The sequence below is a fragment of the Salvelinus fontinalis genome, chromosome 24 (assembly GCF_029448725.1).
Source record: "Salvelinus fontinalis isolate EN_2023a chromosome 24, ASM2944872v1, whole genome shotgun sequence".
In the NCBI taxonomy this organism is placed as follows: domain Eukaryota; kingdom Metazoa; phylum Chordata; class Actinopteri; order Salmoniformes; family Salmonidae; genus Salvelinus; species Salvelinus fontinalis.
Genome location: NC_074688.1, coordinates 4,134,385 through 4,155,568, shown reverse-complemented (window position 1 = coordinate 4,155,568; position 21,184 = coordinate 4,134,385). Strand labels below are relative to the sequence as shown.

The 21,184-nt window shown below is 41.1% G+C and overlaps 1 protein-coding gene across 2 annotated transcripts in view; it reads right to left on the bottom strand.

Annotated features, from left to right (window-relative positions):
* The window catches only part of ttc12 (tetratricopeptide repeat domain 12), a 37,561-nt gene extending 26,514 nt beyond the window's left edge, over positions 1-11,047 (bottom strand). The window contains exons 1-8 of one of the 2 annotated variants that reach the window (XM_055879429.1): positions 10,845-11,047; positions 8,405-8,574; positions 8,112-8,142; positions 1,792-1,869; positions 1,551-1,672; positions 1,389-1,448; positions 874-945; positions 422-482 (exon numbers count right to left, since the gene is read on the bottom strand). In XM_055879429.1, coding sequence (XP_055735404.1) covers positions 422-482; positions 874-945; positions 1,389-1,448; positions 1,551-1,672; positions 1,792-1,869; positions 8,112-8,142; positions 8,405-8,574; positions 10,845-10,899 — 649 coding nt within the window. In that variant the 5' untranslated portion in view covers positions 10,900-11,047. Of the gene's footprint in view, positions 1-421; positions 483-873; positions 946-1,388; positions 1,449-1,550; positions 1,673-1,791; positions 1,870-8,111; positions 8,143-8,404; positions 8,575-10,844 lie in introns of those variants that run through there. The other variant, XM_055879430.1, reaches the window with a different exon arrangement.
* Between the last annotated feature and the right edge of the window lie 10,137 nt (positions 11,048-21,184).

Here is a 21,184-nt window from a genome sequence, read left to right as displayed (position 1 = left end):
ATAGGTTGGTTTCTATAATATATATGAAGAGAGTGTACATAAAAAAAACAGTAATTTCTGATTAATCAGGAAGAATCATAACGCTGGTGATGGTGGGTTAGCCTAGGTCCTTGGGTTCCCCTACTGGTGGAGATTTGATTTGGCCCTCCAAGTTTTCTGAGCAAAAAAATAATTACACCTGCAGCTGAATCTAGTTGATGATCCTCACCCTATGGTTACATATATAACCCTTGCATAGTACGACGTTTGCTGAGTTTGCTCATAAATTATTTGCGAGGCATCTATGTAGTGTTTATTGACATGTTATGAACGCTCGAATAAACCCTTTATAAATTGTAGTTTGTTTAAGTGGGACCATGAGCGAATCTGAGTAATAGACTTCACTAGCAACAAAACTTTTCAGCGTGTTATATTGCCTTACCTTTGAGCATCTTTTCCCATCCTGGCTCAATTTCCAGTATCTTTTGATAGCACATTCGTGACTGCAAAAGAGAGATATGTCAATTACGTTTCCTACAGCTACCTTTGGTCGTGAGATAGGCTGATGCACTCTACTAATCTCAACCAGAGCCATAGATCAATATATAGGACTCTGGTCTCAGTAATACACACAGACAGAGCGTAAGCAGAAATGTTGAGACCATTAAAAGAAAGAAATGCAGTCACTTTGTATTTTAAATATTGTATTAAGCAGAACTCTCGCAGGAATCTATTTGCTGAAGGAAGGGTAAGCTTAAAAAGTTGCAAAATCTGCATTTTAGGAGATCAATACAAGGTTTGAAGCAGATAGGCATCCTGGATGACTGAATACAGTGGTAGGCTGTTTTCTCTGCAACGCAGCTAGATACGGTTCAAATGAAATGGAATGCCCACCTCGTTATAATTCCCGAGTGCCAGGTGTGCTTTCCCCATGTGAAGATACGCTTTAACACACTTGTCATTACACTGTAACGAAATAATAGGAGCAAGAGAATCATACGCGACACGTCAACTGAAACACATCATCTGCAATATGGACATCCTTAACACAAAACTGGACCAAAACCATATTTACTCAAGCTTCAAATATGGTACTCCCTTGAATTAGGCCAAACCCATTGTCTAGTTAGTTTGTATGTTTTTCTAAATAGATTGTCCCGAAATGATTTTTTTTGTACTGATTTTATTACAGATTCTAAGGGGTATCTACAGTACTCCAACCCACTTTCCTCCCCTCTCCACACCACTTACAGTTCATTGCTGTCACTGAGCACTGTACTGTACTCTACACTGCACGGTATGTTCTGTGCTCCCAGGACACTACAGGATCACAAGTGCACTGCCTGGAATGGCATTATGAAGAATGAGGGGGACCTAGTGATTGACCCAAAGTTCCTAGTCAGCCTTACCTTTAGAGCCCACTCACAGTCACTTATGGCCTCCTTATATTTCTCCAGTTTGATATAGGACTGCAGAGGAAAAAGTGGGGGGGGAAAGTGGACCGATAGTATTCAACATACTGTTTTTAAGTTAACTAAAGTGAAGCGAAGCTGAAATGAAGTAGAGAGTACTTGTGCTCTGTTGGTATACAGCGGCTGCATGTCTCGTCGCTCGTCTAAACCGTCGCTATAAAGCTTCACAGCCGTCTCGTATTCTCCCTGGGCGTATGCTTCGTTCCCCTTTTCTTTAAGGGCTGAGGGAATAAGGACATAAACAAATACAGTGTCAGGTTAAAAACAGCTGAATTAAGAGAGACCCTAATTAGGAAATTGCAAGAGCTAATCCATGCTAGAGAAATGACTTCGTACACACCATTTGCCTTTTCCTGTCTCATCTGTCTCCTTTTATGTCTGTCCTCTGCATCGCTTTCCATCATTTTCATGAAATGATCTACAGAATTAAGGAGAAAATAAAACAATATTCTCAAACAAATGTTTTATATGGAATGTAAACTCTACATTTCTAAACGGTGAAATTAGATAATGCATTAATGAGAAGAACATTTGTGGGTCATTAGTGGTCAGCTGGTCACATAGTAGTTCATTCTTGGAGTTGCACTAAACTTGGCACTAAATGATGTTAAATACGATGGGAATCCTTTGGGATTGACTCTATTCCACTCTTTGTACCTGAGTACAGTACGTGTACTGATATTCCATTTTACACTAGGCACAGAAGAGGACCATGTAAGAAGCAGAACCAATTGAAATGAATTACAATTGAATTGGGGACTACAGTACATACTTTTCACAGGGGGGGATTTAGAGAGCACTAACTGGATTACGAAAAAGATAAATGATTTGGAAACATAAGCACAGGCACAGAATACATTTGAGGACTAACAAAAAGAACTACAGGAACTTATTCAAGAAAGATCAAGTGTAATATATTATGAAAAATAAAGCGAAATAAAGGGATTTGGGGAAACAACTATTTTTTAATCCTCAAAATAGAAATGCTATCAAAAATAATTTACAGAAACTTGTTACAAATGACGGAGTCTTCCATGATTCACCAAACAATATTTAGAAAGAGGAACCAAAGTACTTCCTGCATAAGTTTTTGTTTCAGTCTCCTCCATCTCCACTAACTGAAGTTAATTGTAAGGATCTTTTTCTATTAATAGTGTCAAATTAATAGCTGTACAGAAAGACTCATGTGAAAGCCAAATTACAGAGGAGGAACTTCTTGATGCAATTAAGGCCGTTAAGTCTGTAAAAACTCCAGGGTTGGATGTCATACCAGTTGAGGTATATCAAACCTTTTTTGATGTACTCAGAGGTCTGTTATTAACCTGTTTTAACCACTCCTATAAAAATGATAGACTATCAGATACTCAGATTACACTATTACTGAAACAAGACCCAGGTGGTAAATATAAAGATCCAGTCCACCTAAAAAAAACTGGAGGCCCCTTACAGTGTTGTGATGCCAAAATTCTAGCAAAATGCATAGAGCATAGAATTGAAAAGGTATTGTCGGATATTATTCATCCTAATCAGAAAGGTTTTTTACATGGACGATACATTGAAGATAATATAAGACAAGTACTGGAAACATTAGAAAACTATGCAAAATCTGAGAAACCGGACCTGGTATTCATAGCTGATTTTGAAAAGGCCTTTGATAAAGTAGACTAGAACTTATATATAAATGGACTATTTTCATTTTGGGGCATCTCTTATACAATGAGTTAAAGTTATGTATAGTATCCCCAGGTGTAAAATAGTAAATAATGGCTACTTCTCAGAAAGCATTTTTATTGATTTATTTTATTTAACTAGGCAAGTCAATAAAGAACAACCTATTATTTACAATGACGGCCTACCCCGGCAAACCCGGGCGACGCTGGGCCAATTGTGCACCGCCCTATGGGACTCCCAATCACGACTGGATGTGATACAGCCTGGATGCGAACCAGGGACAGTAGTGACACCTCTTTCACTGAGATGCAGTGTCTTAGACCTCTGCGCCACTCAGGAGCCCAGTATTAAACTTTCAAGAGAAGTGAAACAAGATTGTCCACTATTGGCATTAGTATTTATTATGGCCATCGAAATGTTAGTTATGAAAATTGGATCCAACAATATCAATGGGCTAGAAATCCAGGGCTTAAAAACAAAGGTGTCCTTGTACGCTGACGACTCATGTTTTCTTTTAAATCCGCAATTTGTATCCCTGCACAGCCTCATAGAGGATCTAGATAATTTCTCTAACCTCTCTGGATTACAACCAAACTATGATAAGTGGATCACAAAAAAATGCAACTTTTACATTTCCCTGTATTTTACCAATAAAATGGTCTGACGGTGAAGTGGACATACTCTGTATTCATATCCCGAAAGAAAGAAACGATCTCACTACAATACATTTTTATAGAAAGGTAGCAAAAATAGATAACATCTTGCTACTATGGAAAGGTAAATACCTGTGTATTTGTGGACAAATCACCCTGTATAATGATTTAGTCATATCCCAGTTTACATTTACATTTACATTTAAGTCATTTAGCAGACGCTCTTATCCAGAGCGACTTACAAATTGGAAAGTTCATACATATTTACCCTGGTCCCCCCGTGGGAATTGAACCCTGGTCCCCCTGTGGGAATTGAACCCACAACCCTGGCGTTGCAAGCGCCATGCTCTACCAACTGAGCCACACGGGACCACTTACATATTTACCTACTTACATATGGCCCTGCCTACACCGAATGACTTGTTTTTATAATTATACGAGCAAAAGATATTCCTCTTTATTTGGAATGGCAAGCCAGACAAAATTTAAACCCGCCTATACAGTGGGGAGAACAAGTATTTGATACACTGCCAATTTTGCAGGTTTTCCTACTTACAAAGCATGTAGAGGTCTGTAATTTTTATCATTAGCACACTTCAACTGTGAGAGATGGAATCTAAAACAAAAATCCAGAAAATCACATTGTATGATTTTTAAGTAATTAATTAGCATTTTATTGCATGACATAAGTATTTGATCACCTACCAACCAGTAAGAATTCCGGCTCTCACAGACCTGTTCGTTTTTCTTTAAGAAGCCCTCCTATTCTCCACTCATTACCTGTATTAACTGCACCTGTTTGAACCCGTTACCTGTATAAAAGACACCTGTCCACACACTCAATCAAACAGACTCCAACCTCTCCACAATGGCCAAGACTAGAGAGCTGTGTAAGGACATCAGGGATAAAATTGTAGACCTGCACAAGGCTGGGATGGGCTACAGGACAATAGGCAAGCAGCTTGGTGAGAAGGCAACAACTGTTGGCGCAATTATTAGAAAATGGAAGAAGTTCAAGATGACGGTCAATCACCCTCGGTCTGGGGCTCCATGCAAGATCTCACCTCGTGGGGCATCAATGATCATGAGGAAGGTGAGGGATCAGCCCAGAACTACACGGCAGGACCTGGTCAATGACCTGAAGAGAGCTGGGACCACAGTCTCAAAGAAAACCATTAGTAACACACTACACCGTCATGGATGAAAATCCTGCAGCGCACGCAAGGTCCCCCTGCTCAAGCCAGCACATGTCCAGGCCCGTCTGAAGTTTGCCCATGACCATCTGGATGATCCAGAGGAGGAATGGGAGAAGGTCATGTGGTCTGATGAGGCAAAAATAGAGCTTTTTGGTCTAAACTCCACTCGCCGTGTTTGGAGGAAGAAGAAGGATGAGTACAACCCCAAGAACACCATCCCAACCGTGAAGCATGGAGGTGGAAACATCATTCTTTGGGGATGCTTTTCTGCAAAGGGGACAGGACGACTGCACCGTATTGGGGGGAGGATGGATGGGGCAATGTATCGCGAGAACTTGGCCAACAACCTCCTTCCCTCAGTAAGAGCATTGAAGATGGGTCGTGGCTGGGACAGCATGACAACGACCCGAAACACACAGCCAGGGCAACTAAGGAGTGGCTCCGTAAGAAGCATCTCAAGGTCCTGGAGTGGCCTAGCCAGTCTCCAGACCTGAACCCAATAGAAAATCTTTGGAGGGAGCTGAAAGTCTGTATTGCCCAGCGACAGCCCCGAAACCTGAAGGATCTGGAGAAGGTCTGTATGGAGGAGTGGGCCAAAATCCCTGCTGCAGTGTGTGCAAACCTGGTCAAGAACTACAGGAAACGTATGATCTCTGTAATTGCAAACAAAGGTTTCTGTACCAAATATTAAGTTCTGCTTTTCTGATGTATCAAATACTTATGTCATACAATAAAATGCAAATGAATTACTTAAAAATCATACAATGTGATTTTCTGGATTTTTGTTTTAGATTCCGTCTCTCACAGTTGAAGTGTACCTATGATACAAATTACAGACCTCTACATGCTTTGTAAGTAGGAAAACCTGCAAAATCGGCAGTGTATCAAATACTTGTTCTCCCCACTGTATATATATAATGAATAGGAATTTGGAGGGCTGATATGATTAAATATTCAAGAATTTAACCTCTACACTAAAGGCTTCAGACATACAAAAGTAGTATTTAAATCCGAACTGGTTTTCCAGCAGATTAGTAAGAATGGCTAACCCCGGTTTTAAAAAATTCCCTTTTTCCTTTATTCAGATTACAACCTCTCACTTTCGTTTATTTGAAAATGAAATCATCTACAGAATATCTCCAGCTATTTTTTTTAAAATAAGCCATAGAAAGCTGGTTGCAATTTCAGCTTCATCTACCAGAAAAGACCAAACAAATATTACAACAAATATTATGGTCCAACTCATATATTGTAACTGATAAAACTTTTTTTTTTTTAATCTATCATCTTTGTTAATGATATCATAAATTGGACTGGTGGAGTTATGTCACACATGCAGCTAACAAAATATATAGACATGTCTGCTCTATCCAAAAATACAACCAACTGATTGCAGCATTACCGTGAAAATGGAAGAGGCAAGTGGAAGGGGGAGAAGATAAGGAACCTGTCAGTCAACCCTACATTAAAGACCAAATTTGGTTAAAGAAAATTGTGCTAAATATAAAAGTATTCCAGTTTAATTTAAGGACCCAAAAATTAACAGCTGCGCCATACAGTTTGCAAAATAGTTGGGAAGAGATTTTTGATCTACTGATTCCATGGCACATGGTTTGTGAACTGATTCAAATTATGATATAAAATTCTTGCAATCAATAGTATGTTATGCATATGGGGAATACAACCATCCCAGCTCTGTACATTTTGCTGCGAAGAGACAGAATCATTAAATCAATTGTTTTGGTACTGCCCATACGTAGTTTGCTTTTGGTCATAGGTTCAGGAATAGCTGAAGATTTGCAACTTTACCTGGAGCCAACTCTGCAAATAGCACAAATATAATACTACTCTTAGTAAAATTACAGCAGGGTTGAAAAATATATGGTAATTAGAAAAAAACGGATGTTTCACAGGGATAGATGGGAGGGGTTGAGAGTAGCTGAAGGGTGGGACTAAAAACAAATAAAAACAAATAAAAAATGATAACTATTGTAAAATATACAGTGTCCGTAAAATGTATATAGTATGATTAAGCTGGAAGTAGAAGCCTATGCATTGTCGTCCATTAGTTTACTCCAATTAGGGGAGGGGTGTATGGGTTAGGGGAGATTGCATCATTTCCAAACAATTACAATGATAGAACCCCCAATCTATCTGCAATATTAAAGCTAATCTAACTCCTAACAAAAAAGAAAATACAATTTAATAAAACACTGTGACCGAACCTTGACAGGCTGATCTTGGTAATCCAGTCAAGGGTATTGGCATCCATATGCTATTGAATTGGAATTTACTGTGTGGTGCAATTTACTAGGTTTGAATCGTATTTATTCTGAGTAAAGCCGATTGATGTTTAGGGATTTATTTATTTATTTTAAACAAATGTTTAGGGATAGCGCAATTAAAGGTGGAGTTGCAGATTAAATAGACCCAGTGCTCTGGGCAGTATGATGTAGTACCATGTAAGCACTTGAAGGGGCAATCTGCAGTTCAAAGAACAATAAAGTGGCCATCCCGCCAGCGTTTTGGTAAACAGCTGAGGGACGTGGCTGGAGAAATGTAAACACTCTCAAATTCATAGACAGAGCTATGGATTCAAGGACTGACTGACCATCCATGAGATCAAAATGATAGTTTTAACTGTGCTTTGAGGCTATACAGTGTTTGTTGACAATAACATTGTTTACAAATCGCAGATGGCCCCTTTAAAGGGACGAATCCTAACTTGAGATACATGCACTGTAATACAGAGCCAGACGCTACCCAAACTTTTCGTGTTTGATTTATGCAAACACTTTTCGTGTTTGATTTATGCAAATGTGAAGGACATCACGCTGCTTACTTATTAGCGAGTACCACTTCCTCGGCTCATACCGAGGCTTGAACCCATGATCTCTGCCTCGTAAACACGGACCACTGCCCTACTGAAGCATCTTACCCAGTAGCGCTACCAAAAATCTAGCTATTTGTCAACGCAAGCGGAGACACTTCAGGTGAGTTTCACAGATCGCAATCTGCTACACATCTTGAGTACCATGCTCAAATGAAGGAGTGGTTCCTAAATGATTGCTTATATAGTTGTTCCAAACCTTATAATCTCATCATACAGCAAAAGAGAGACCCATTTTAGCTCTACACACCTGCACTTGAACTGGGATCATTTTGTGAACCCTGAAATAAAAGAATAGAAGAAAAATATTCAAAAACACACGTTTCTGCAGCGTCACATCAAATTACTCAACCGTAACTTCTAAGACCAAAAACATCTAATTAGCCAAACGAAAGGATGCTAAAATGTACCTGCTGTTATACAATGCACACGTAACCAACCTATTACAGACCACAGGAAAGACCTCAAGTAGATTGGTATACAATCTGAAAAGTCATTATGTGCTTGCTTTGTGCAGAGCGAGAGTGAGTATTGAGCTGTTACCGTCGGTGCAGGTGCCTGTTGTGAGCGATTGGTGTTTATCACTGTCCTGTTGAGGAGTGTTTTGCATGGTTCCTCCTTCTCCTTCAAGGTACTTATGTAGCAATCAGCCTTTTCCACAGCTCTCTGCTGAGACGTTACATCAGAGGAGTTCAGATCCTTGACCAGGTCACCTGTATAAGAACATCACAGATTACAGAGTAAACTAAAGAGATTAAATCAAATACAATTTTAGTTGTCACACGCCCCCGAATAAAATGGGTGTAGTCTTTACCGTGAAAGGCTTGCTTACGAGCCCTTCCCAATGATGCAGAGTTAAAAAATAATATTAAAAAGGAAATAATAATAAATAACACAAGAGGAATAAAATACACAAGAATGAAGCTAGAGTATATATATAGAGAGAGTACCGGTACCAGATCAATGTGCAGGGGTACGAGGTAATTGAGGTATGCATTTACATGAAGGCAGGGTAAAGTGACTAGGCATCAAGATAGATAATAATGAGAGTAAAAATAAAGAACAGAGTAGCAACAGCATGTAATGACTGTAAAAGTGTGTGTGTGTGTGTGTGTGTGTGTCGGTATGCATGTGTGTATTTGTGTTGCCGTTATACGTGTGTTATCTACATGTACTGTATGTGTGTGCATGTATGTAATGTATGTGAATGTGTGGGGCTGTTGTGTGAGTGTCAGTGTGTGAGTATGTAACGTGTATGTACTGTATAGTCTTGTGAGTTTACATAGAGTCACTGCAAGATAGGGTCAGTGCAAATTGAACGGATAACCATTTAATTAACTATATAGCAGTCTTATGGATATGGGGTAGAAGCTGTCGCAGAGCCTGTTGGTCCGAGAGTCGAAGCTGAGGTACCGTTTGCCGGACAGTAGCAGAGTGAACAGTATATGGCTTGGGTGGCTGGAGTCTTTGGTCATTTTTCACGCCTTTCTCCGACACCGTCTGATTTTATTTAAAAAATATATATATATTTAACCAGGTAGGCCAGTTGAGAACATGTTCTCATTTACAACAGCGACCTGGCCAAGATAAAGCAAAGCAGTGCGACACAAACAACACAGAGTTACACATGGAATAAACAAACGTACAGTCAATAACACAATAGAAAAATCTATATACAGTGTGTGCAAATGTAGTAAGATTAGGGAGGTAGGGCAATAAATAGGCCATAGTGGCTAAATAATTACAATTTAGTATTAATACTGGAGTGATAGATGTGCAGAAGATGAATGGGCAAGTAGAGATACTGGGGTGCAAAGGAGCAAAAAATAAATAACAATATGGGGATGAGGTAGTTGGGTGGGCTATTTACAGATGGGCTGTGTACAAGTGCAATGATCGGTAAGCTGCTCTGACAGCTGATGCCTAAAGTTAGTGAGGGAGATATAAGACTCTATCTTCAGTGATATTTGCAATTCGTTCCAGTCATTGGCAGCAGAGAACTGGAAGGAAAGGCGGCCAAACGAGGAGTTGGCTTTGGGGATGACCAGTGAAATATACCTGCTGAAGCGCGGAAGGATACTTTGTTGCGAAATAGGAAGCTGATTCTAGATTTAATTTTGGATTGGAGATGCTTAATGTGAGTCTGGAAGGAGAGTTTACAGTCTAACCAGACACCTAGGTATTTGTAGTTGTCCACATATTCTAAGTCAGAACCGTCCAGAGTAGTGATGCATAGAGGCTAGAATGACTACAACGTGACTGCTATGAAAGTGAACTGTGTTTATGCATGATCAGGGGTGTATTCATTCCACGGATTCTGTTGAAAAACGTTTCTTAAATAGAAGAAAACGAAACAGGCATAAAAATACCTGAATTTGACCAATACACCCTAGATAAGCTAGATGCAGACACGAGTGTGCAAGGGGGTATTGCATGTGTCACTGTCTATCATCTAAAATGTTTATCTCTACCTGTGTGCACCTACATTGTAAACGTTCATTCATAAACTAGGTTGTAGCAACCTCATTATAGGTATAGGGAAAATTCTAGTATCATGTAGTAGCCTAAATCTATGTTTCATTGAACTGGGTGCATGGAATGTGAATGACAGTCATCCAACATGCTGTAATAGAAAAGAAAATCGTCCTCCCGCATCATAAACGGCACTGGCCGCCACTGCTTTCCAGAAATTAGGCTACTGGCTGCCCCGAAAGCCTAGATGCTAGCTAGCTAACGGTAGATACAGTATTCTAAAGTTAGAGCTAACGTTAGCCAACTACATTGGTCTTATGTCTTTCACCAGAACAGTCAGCTAAACTGACTTGACTGTATCTGTCCCTAACAAATTTCACACTCAGCTAACGTTAGTTGCTAGTAGCTAGTACTCTAGCTAGCTTCAAACTCGAACGCACACTTACCTAACGTCAGCTAGCTAACGTTACTGTGGATTAATAACTGGTGGTGGTGCTGGTACAGTACTTACTTATTTCATCAACATTCTTCAAGAAACTCTCAAAATCCTCGAACTCTTTTGTCATGTTGATTTGTTTACTAGTAATCTGCTAAACAGAGATTATGCAATACCAAGGAAACAATGTATTTGATTTGTTTAGCTCGTTACTGTAGCTACAATAGCTGTGGCAAACTTTACTCTTCTTCTTGATTTGAGCGTGTAATGTACTTGTAACTATGGTAACGGAAAACTATTTTTCTTCCAAGTGGGGATTGGATTTCTAAAGGTCACGTGCTCTAAGTAGGGGCGTGTGGTTTCGAAGCGTTCAATATCCCGTGCAGCACCTTAACTACACTTTCTACAAACAAATGTAAAAAGGCTTGATACAGTATATTAGGCCTGTGACAACAGCTCCAGTCATATAGCAGTGAGTGCTTGCCACTGCCACCCCGCCGAAGAGCACAAGCTCACCTTTATTTCAGTCAACTCTTCGGTTCATAATGGACCGCTTACAGCAGTATCTGAACACAAAAAGACCAAGAGTGCCGCCATGAGATTTTCAGGGGTATTGAAAATGTGCACAGTTTACTAAAACTTCTTCAAATGGAGTGATGTCCACCTATTGTACCCTGAATTGTACTATTGTAAGCATGCATTTTTATCATGTAGCATAAATGCACCAAGGTACTAGGTCATTCTATAATTTTAAATGAATAATGACTACTGGAACTGGATTATGCATCACAGCAAAGTAATCAATATTTTGGAAAGACAGATTAACAATTTACTGAATAGTACCCCCCAGGTGAGTAATTAAACCTGATTCTGCTGGGAAGGATTCTTTTGAATCTGAGTTGCAACCAAAGTAGCAGCAAATTAAAACAACCACTGAATAAAGGCCTGTTGAACCCCAATCACCACCACTTATTTGCAGTGGCGACCCGTCATTCATTTTTGCATGTTATTTTGGCATTAATACGTGTCACATATCAGTTTGCAACAAATGTAAGAATAATAATAATAATAATTGAGTTAATTAAGCCGCATACAAACATGGTCTCTTTTTTGCTTTTTTGAGTAAGTTAGCTCCAAAATGTAGGTGTTTCAGCCTTGCTCAGTGCTTTCTGTGGTTGTGGGGCAGCCAGCGGAAAATATGGAGTATAGGGGTTGGTAATATTCTCTAGTTGCGCCGTGATTGGCTCAGTGTTCTGTTACTCATGGGGACACTACGTCACCGCAAAATCTATGGGTAGAGCTCGAAAATTCAAGCCCCTTGGGTGCTGCTATAGAGTTACATTAGAAATACACATCCAAGAAGGCTCAAGGTCATTGGCCACAGATAAAATGACGTCAAATCACGTTATATCTACCGTAGCTTTGTTTGGACTGATCATGTCAGCATCATACTTTCAAACTCTTAGCTAGCAAGTTAGCAGTCATCATCATGAATCAAGTCGACAATCTACTGGCAAATACTTATTAATTCTTGTCATATGAAGAGAAATTATGAAGAGAAATTATAGATAAAACCTATCGGTGCTTTTCGGCCATTAGACATAAACATTACACAACAAGTTGGAATCACAAATTCAACAATGAGAGATTTGGAAGGAATCAGTGGCTAACTGCAAGCGTTGTAAAGCAATCACTAGCCGACTATTCAGTGGAGTGGGTGTGTGGTCAAAGTCTGGGTTTAACGGTCTCTTTTCCAAGCTAAGAAGGATAAACATTCAACTCCATGAGCCATAACAGGTTGAATACATTGGCCATGCTGTCAATCCAGCATGACTTCTGCAAGGTTCAAAACAACTGGAAACTCTGAAATCTCAGACTTCAGTGAGTTCAAAGCAACTGGGAAGTCAGAAAAAAACTAGCTCCGACTGGGAAAATACATCCATCAAACTCGAAATTCCACTGACATCATGATTCAACCTTTTTTTCAGAGTTCGCAGTTCTCTTGAAGCACCATAAATCCAGAGAATTGTCTGCTTATATGCCCCCTTTACTTATCCTACAGGTCTGACTTGGTGTACTGGGAGAATACTGTAAGAAGGTCCCATGTTCTGAATTATGTCGCTGTACATTTAAAAAATGCTGAACAAATAGTTATATTGACTACGTCCGTCCTAGCTCGCTCATTAATGTCTTAATCAAAATTATGGATTGCTTCTTATACGCTCATCATCCCATTATGCCATAGTTTGTACATCTCAATTGTCAGTAGAAACCACATTTGTTTAAACAAGTCAGCCATATCAGCCATGTTTTTAAAAGGGCAGTAAATGAGGCTGAATTAACTGTTTTGCAGCCAGACAAGCCTCCGCTGATAGCCAGGTGTAGCGGTGGTAAGGATTCACTTCATGGTGCTGAAAAAAAAGCTCTGCTGTTGGGACAGCTTTATGTAGGCCCTAACAGTTTGTGGGCACTATTTGTCACCATTATAGTGCAATGAATGGTGGGAGTTTGCCCCACCAAGATTTCCATGCTAAAATCGCCACTGCTTATTTGGGACATACATTGACCAGCTCCAACTTGGTTCACTTTAGTATGTCCAATTACAGAAAAACAGAAACAATGGAGGGAACCCAAGTCTGCACTAATGTGCCATCCTACCTAGGATGGTCAATTTTTAACACCTTATGTTGCTGTCTCCCTTTTCAAATCAAATCAATTAAGTTTGATGTGTCACATGCTTCGTAAACAACAGGTGTAGACTAACAGTGAAATGCTTACTTCCCAAAAATGCTGAGAGAAAAATAGAAAATTAACAACAGGAGGAATAAATACACAATGATTAACGATAACTTGGCTATATACACGGGGTACCGGTACCGAGTCGATGTGCAGAGGTACTAGGTAATTGAGGTAGTAGATATGTTCATATAGGTAGGGGTAAATTGACTAGGCAACAGGATAGATAAACAGTATCAGCGACTGTAAGGAGTCAAATGAGTTAGTGCAAAAAGGGTCAATGCAGATAGTCAGGGTAGCTATTTGGTTAACTATTTAGCAGTCTTATGGCTTGGGGATAGAAGCTGTTTTAGGGTCATGTTGGTTTCAGACTTGATGCAACGGTACCAGTTGCCGTGCGGTAGTAGAGAGTACAGTCTATGACTGAGTCTTTGACCATTTTTAAGGCCTTCCTCTGACACCGCCTAGTATATAGGTCCTGAATGGCAGGAAGCTTGGCCCCAGTGATGTACTGGTCGGATGGTCTTATGGTCAGATGTCGAGCAGTTGCCATACCAGGCAATGATGCAACCTGTCAGGAAGCTTCCGATGGTGCAACTGTAGAACTTCTTTAGGATCTGGGAACCCATGCTAAATCAGTCTCCTAAGGGGGAAAAGATGCTGTCGTGCCCTCTTCATAACTGTCTTGGTGTGTTTGGACCATGAGCGTTTGTTGGTGATGTGGACACCAAGGAACTTGAGACTCTCGACCCGCTCCTCTACAGCCCATCGATGAGATATGGCCCATAATACCCTGTTGTCCACGATCAGCTCCTTTGTCTTGCTCACGTTGAGGGAGAGGTTGTTGTCCTGGTATCACACGGCCAGATCTCTGACCTCCTCACTATAGGCTGTCTCATCATTGTCTGTGATCAGGCCTACCAGTTGTCAGCCAACTTAATGATGGTGTTGGAGTCGTGCTTGCCCACACAGTCATGGGTGAACAGGGAGTACGGAGGGGACTATGCACACACCCCTGAGGGGCCCCCGGTTTGAGGGTCAACATGGCGGATATGTTGTTGCCTACTCTCACCACCTGGTGGCGTCAGGAAGTCCAGGATCCAGTTGCAGAGTTGTTCAGTCTCAGGGTACTGAGCATAGTGATGAGCTTAGTGAGCACTATGTTGTGTTGAATGCTGAGCTGTAGTCAATGAACAGCATTCCCACATAGGTGTTCCTCTTGTCCAGGTGGGAGAGGGCAGTGTGGAGTGCAATAGAGATCCAGGGTGTCTAGGCTGTTTGTGTTGATGTGAGCCATGACCAGCCTTTCAATTTCAATGCATTTCATGGCTATAGATGTGAGTGCTATGGGGCAATAGTCATTTAGACAGGTTACCTTGGCGTTCTTGGGCAAAAGGGACTATAGTATTACAGACTGGATCAGGGAGAAATTGAAAATGTCAGTGAAGACACATGCTCTGAGTAAGCGTCCTGGTAATCCGTCTGGCCATGCGGCCTTGTTAATGTTAACCCGTTTAAACGTCTTACACACGTCAGCTACGGAGAACGAGATCACACAGTTGTCCGGAACAACTGGTACTCTCATGCATGGTTTAGTGTTGCTTGCTTTGAAGGCATTTAACTCTTCTGATAGTCTTGCATCACTGGGCAGATCGCAGCTGGATTTCCCTTTGTAATCCATGATAGTTTGCAAGCCCTGCCACATCTGACGAGTGTCAATCTTAGTCCTGTTTTGACGCTTTGCCTGGTTGAGAGCTCGTCGGTGGTCAGAGCGGGATTTCCGCTCCTTGAAAGCTCTGGCCTTTAGCTCAGTGTGGCTATTGTCCGTAATCCATGGCTTCTGGTTGGGATATGTACGTACCGTCACTGTGGGGACGAGTCGAGGAAGCACTTATTAATGAAGCCAGTGACTGATGTGGTAAACTTTTCAGTGTTATCGGATGAATCCCTGAACATATTCCAGACTGTACTCGCAAAACAATCCTGTAGCTTAGCATTGCTTCATCTGACCACATCCGTATTGAATGCGTCACTTGTTTGAGTTTTTGCATGTAAGCAGGAATCTTGAGGATGGTCAGATTTGCCAAAGGGAGGGCGAGGGAGAGCTTTGTATGAGTTTCTGTGTGTGGGTTAAAGGTGATCTAGAGTTGTGTGGCTTCTAGTTGCACAGATGACAGGCTGGTAAAAATGAGTTAAAAACAGATTTCAGTTTCCCTGCATAAAAATCACCGGCCACTAGAAGCGCCACCTCTGAATGTGCATTTTCTTGTTTACTTATGGCCCTATCAAATAAAATCGAATTTCTATTTGTCACATGCGCCGAATACAATAGACCTTACTGTGAAATGCTTACTTATACAGCTCATTGAGTGTGGTCTTAGTGCCAGCATTGGTTTGTGATGGTAAATAGACAGCTTCGAAAAATAAAGTTGAAACTCTCTTGTAAATAGTATGGTCTGCAGCTTATCATGGGGTATTCTTACAAAAAATGTGACACTTCCTTAACATTAGAGATCGCACCTGCTGTTAACAAATATTTACACACCTCGACCCTTCGTCTTACTCAGAACTGCTGCAAAAGTTTGCTCATGCAGGGTAGGAGATCCACAATTCAAGCATGTGCTGATTAACTACTGAATTGCTTGTGTGATTTTTTAAAGTGTATTCTATGGTTATCTAAGTGAAAGTGGGATAACGTAATGATTATCTCCCATTGTATGTTTGAAGGCAGATAATGCAAACGGAGTTGGAGAGGCAACAGTGGAAGCAGAGTGTCACGACCGTTATAATGAGTGGACCAAGATGCAGCATGGTATGGTTCCATCCTCTTTATTAGGTAGTGAAACTCAAAGAAAACAATAAATCGCAAAACGAAATGTGAAGCTACTATAGTGCTCACAGGCAACTATACATAGTCAAGATCCCACAAAGCACAATGGGGAAATGGCTGCCTAAATATGATCCCCAATCAGAGACAACGATAAACAGCTGCCTCTGATTGGGAACCATACCAGGCCAACATAGATCATTAATCACCTAGATAACCCACCCTAGTCACTGTCATGCCACAACCAACATAGAGAATAAACAGCTCTCTATGGTCAGGGTGTGAGACAGAGCCGTCCAGGATAGCCATCGTTGTACTTGTGTTGGGCATCATTATTATTGCCTAAACTCACCGCAGCATGAAAAAGGAGGATATGTTTTTGTACCATCTTTTGCCCATTGCATTCCTAGGGCTGCAAATGTTTTCCTTTTACAACTTCATACAACACATCAGCCCAGACCGGCCTTGATGAGGACCAGCTGTGCCCCTAACCGAGCCCCAGTGTAAACAAATGCCCTGCAAGCAATTAACAGACCAGCGCTTGTGCTCCATACTCACAGAGTGTGTTCTTATCATGTTACTGTATTTTCTTTTGTCAAGACCCAATTGTCATCCCTGCCTCGCGGGGCGGGCGGGTTTAAGGTCATGAAACATTGTGTGGTTGGATGGGTGGAGGACGGGTTGAATTAAGTGAAAACAATGCATTATTAAAAGACCCATAAATCATGTTTATTTCTTGTGCAATTCATATTTATAGGCTACATTGAGGTTTTTATTTGATTATTTTTTATCTGGCATTAGTGAGTAAGCCTAAGCTTTAGGGCCTAACTGTGCTCGCGCCAAATAAATTAATCAATGTTGAAGAACAATGTCATTCTTCTATAAATGTTCAAGAGAGAAAAAAGGGAACTGTACAGCACATCTTCTATATTTGCAGCTTAGGGTCGGGCGTGGGCCTGAGATTTTAACTTCGGCTTATTAGCAATTGTGTGTGGGTACGGGAGAACAAACAGCTGACCCCCGCATCATTAGTACTCAGGCTACAATATGGTAAAACATTCATTATTTTCTGTTCTCATTATTACTCCATAATAAATGTACTTGTCTGCACCATTGTAGTCTCTTCAGAAAGCCGCTGTACCTCAGCAGTGTCTTCAGCAAACACTAGAGGGTGACATTTACTGATTGGCCCAAACCATGTTGGCAATCATCTAACAATGCACTGTATTGTGAATCAGAGTCATTGCTGCACACACAAAAAAAAACATCTGCTCGTTTATATAACCCACGTTTTGGTTTTAATTAGACCAGTAGTTCCCAAGCTTTTTCGGTTACTGTACCACCAACTGAAATTGGCTCTGCTCGGAGTACAGCTGAAGTACTCCCTCATTTGCACTTTACCAGTAACCCTATGAGCTCATGAGTCTTTTGCAGTGCACCCTGTGGGTAGGCCAAGTTTATTTTAATTTTATTTATCCGTCATTTTACCAGGTAAGTTGATTGAGAACACGTTCTCATTTACAGCAACGACCTGGGGAATAAAAGTACTGTCACGGCCGTTAAAAGGAGAGGACCAAGGTGCAGCGTGGTCAGCGTACATTTTCTTTATTTAATCCAAATTGATGCCGAACAAATCAATAAACACTACAAAACCAAACCGTGAAGCTCAAAGGCTATGTGCCCTAAACAAAGTCAACTTCCCACAAACACAAGTGGAAAAAAGAGCTACCTAAGTATGGTTCTCAATCAGAGACAACGATAGACAGCTGTCCCTGATTGAGAACCATACCCGGCCAAAACATAGAAATAGAGAATCATAGAAACACAAAACATAGAATGCCCACCCCAACTCACGCCCTGACCAAACCAAAATAGAGACATAAAAAGGATCTCTAAGGTCAGGGCGTGACAAGTACCCTCAGGGGTCCTGTACCCCTGGTTGGGAACCACTGAACTTTTTTGTTTGATAGTGTAATTTCATCTTTCCTAAATTGTTAATCCACGCTGGGGATAATTTATTTAAAATGAATAGATTAATATCTCACAAAAACAATACATATTTTGTCTTCTTCCTGCATCTCTTGCTAGGTTGGCGTTAGAAGAGTGACTTGAAACAGCCTGAAAGCGTTCCTCTATTACAGTTGGAATGTTAATGAAAACCAGACAAGCCCAAAAGGATGCATGTTTGGGTTGTTCATAGTCCTCATCAGCACGCAACTCCAGTACTGAATATACTCACCAAGGAACACTGAACACCATGGAACACTTTTTGTTTGTTAGAGGAACTGTAACCTACAACAGCCTTCATTAGTTATTCCGTCTGATGAGAGCCAGGCCTGGGTTCAACTGGTATTTGTTTTCTTTCGAACACTTTAGCTGCGCTTTATTGAGCTTACCTGTTGTAATGGGACCAGCGGAGTAGTCACAAAACTGCAAACCCCACCCTTATGGCACTTCAGTCAGGCTCAAACAAACGTTCAAAACGTTTGGATACTATTTGAATCCAGGTCTAATGAGAGCCAAAATTTTAAAAAGAGTACATTATTATATACTGAACGAAAATATAAACGCAACATGTAAAATGTTTGTCCCATTTTTAATGATCTGAAATAAAATATCTATTATTTTTCTCCATATGGACAAAAAGCCTATTTCTCTCAATGTTTTGCACAAATTTGTTTATATCCCTGTTAGTGAGCATTTCTCCTTTGCCAAGATAATCCATCCACCTGACAGGTGTGACAAATCCAGAAGCTGATTAAACAGCATGATCATTATACAGGTGCACCTTGAATTGGGGACACTAAAAGGCTACTCTAAAATGTAGTTAGTTTTGTCACACAACACAATGCCACAGATGTCTCAAGTTTTGAGGGAGCATGCAGTTGGCATGCTGACTGGAGGAATGTACACCAAAGCTGTTGGCAGAGTATTGAATGTTAATTTCTCTACCATAAGCCGCCTCCAACGTTGTTTTAAAGAATGTGACAGTACATCCAACTGGCCTCACAACCGCAGACCACGTGTAACCATGCCAGGCCAGGACCTCCACATTCAGCTTTTTTCACCTGCGGGATCTTCTCAGATGAGCCACCTGGACAGCTGATGAAACTGTGGGTTTGCACAACCAAAGAATTTGTTCACAAACTCTCAGGGATGCTCATCTGCGTGCTCGTCATCCTCACCAGGGTCTTGACATGACTGCAGTTCGGCATCGTAACCGACTTCAGTGGCAAATGCTCACCTTTGATGGCCACTGGCACGCTGGAGATGTGTGCTCTTAACAATTTAATCCCGGTTTCAACTGTACCGAACAGATGGCAGACAGCTTGTATGGCGAAATGTGGGCAAGCGGTTTGCTGATGTCAACATTGTAAACAGGGTGCCCCATGGTGGTGGTGGGGTTATAGTCTGGGTAGGCATAAGCTATGAACAACAAACACAATTGCATTTTATCGATGGCAATTTGAATGCACAGAGATACCGTGACGAGATCCTGAGGCCCTTTGTCGTGCCATTCATCCACCTCATGTTCCAGCATGAAAACAAGTTCTCATTTTCAACTGCAACCTGGCTAAGATAAAGCAAAGCAGTGAGACAAAAACAACAACACAGAGTTACACATGGGATAAACAAACGTACAGTCAATAACACAAGAGAAAAATCTATGTACAGTGTGTGCGAATATAGTAAGATTAGGGAGATAAGGCAAAAAAAATAGGTCATAGAGGCAAAATAATTACAATTTAGCATTAACACTGGGGTGATAGATGTGCAGATGATGATGTGCAAGTAGAGACACTGGAGTGCAAAAGATACATATATGTATGGGGATGAGGTAGTTGGGTGTGCTATTTACAGATGAGCTGTGTACAAGTACAGTGATATGTGAGCTGCTCTGACAGCTGATGCTTAAAGTTAAAGAGGGAGATATAAGACTCCAGCTTCAGTGATTTTTGCAATTCGTTCCAGTCATTGGCAGCAGAGAACTGGAAGGAAAGGCGACCAAAGAGGTGTTCGCTTTGGGGATGACCAGTGAAATATACCTGCTGGAGCACGTGCTACATGTGGGTGTTGCTATGGTGACCATTGAGCTGAGATAAGGCGGGGCTTTACCTAGCAAAGACTTATAGATGACCTGGAACCAGTGGGTTTGGCGATGAATATGTAGCGAGGGCCAGCCAACAAGAGACTACAGGTCGCAGTGGTGGGGAGTATATGGGGCTTTGGTGACAAACGGATGGCACTGTGATAGACAGTACTGTCTTTTATCGATGGCGGTTATGATATCGTTTGGGACCTTTGTGCGTGGCTGAGGTGCACCCATGACCAGCTTGGAAACCAGATTGCATAGTGGAGAAGGTATGGTGGGATTCGAAATGGTCGGTGATCTGTTTGTTAACTTGGCTTTTGAAGACCTTAGAAAGGCAGGGCAGGATGGATATAGGTCTATAACAGTTTGGGTTTAGATTGTCTCCCCCTTTGAAGAGGGGGATGACCGTGGCAGCTTTCCAATCTTTAGGAATCTCAGACGATGCGAAAGAGATGTTGAACAGGCTAGTAATAGAGGTTGCAACAATTTCAGGTGGATCATTTTAGAAAGAGAGGGTCCAGATTGTCTAGCCCGGCTGATTTGTAGGGATCCAGATTTTGCAGCTCTTTCAGAACATCAGCTGTCTGGATTTGAGTGAATGAGAAGTGGGGGGGACTTGGGCAAGTTCCTGCGGGGGGTGCAGAGCTGTTGGACGGGGTAGGGGTAGCCAGTTGGAAAGCATGGCCAGTTGTAGGAAAATGCTTTTTGAAATGATCAGTTATCGTAGATATATCGGTGGTGACTGTGTTTCCTAGCCTC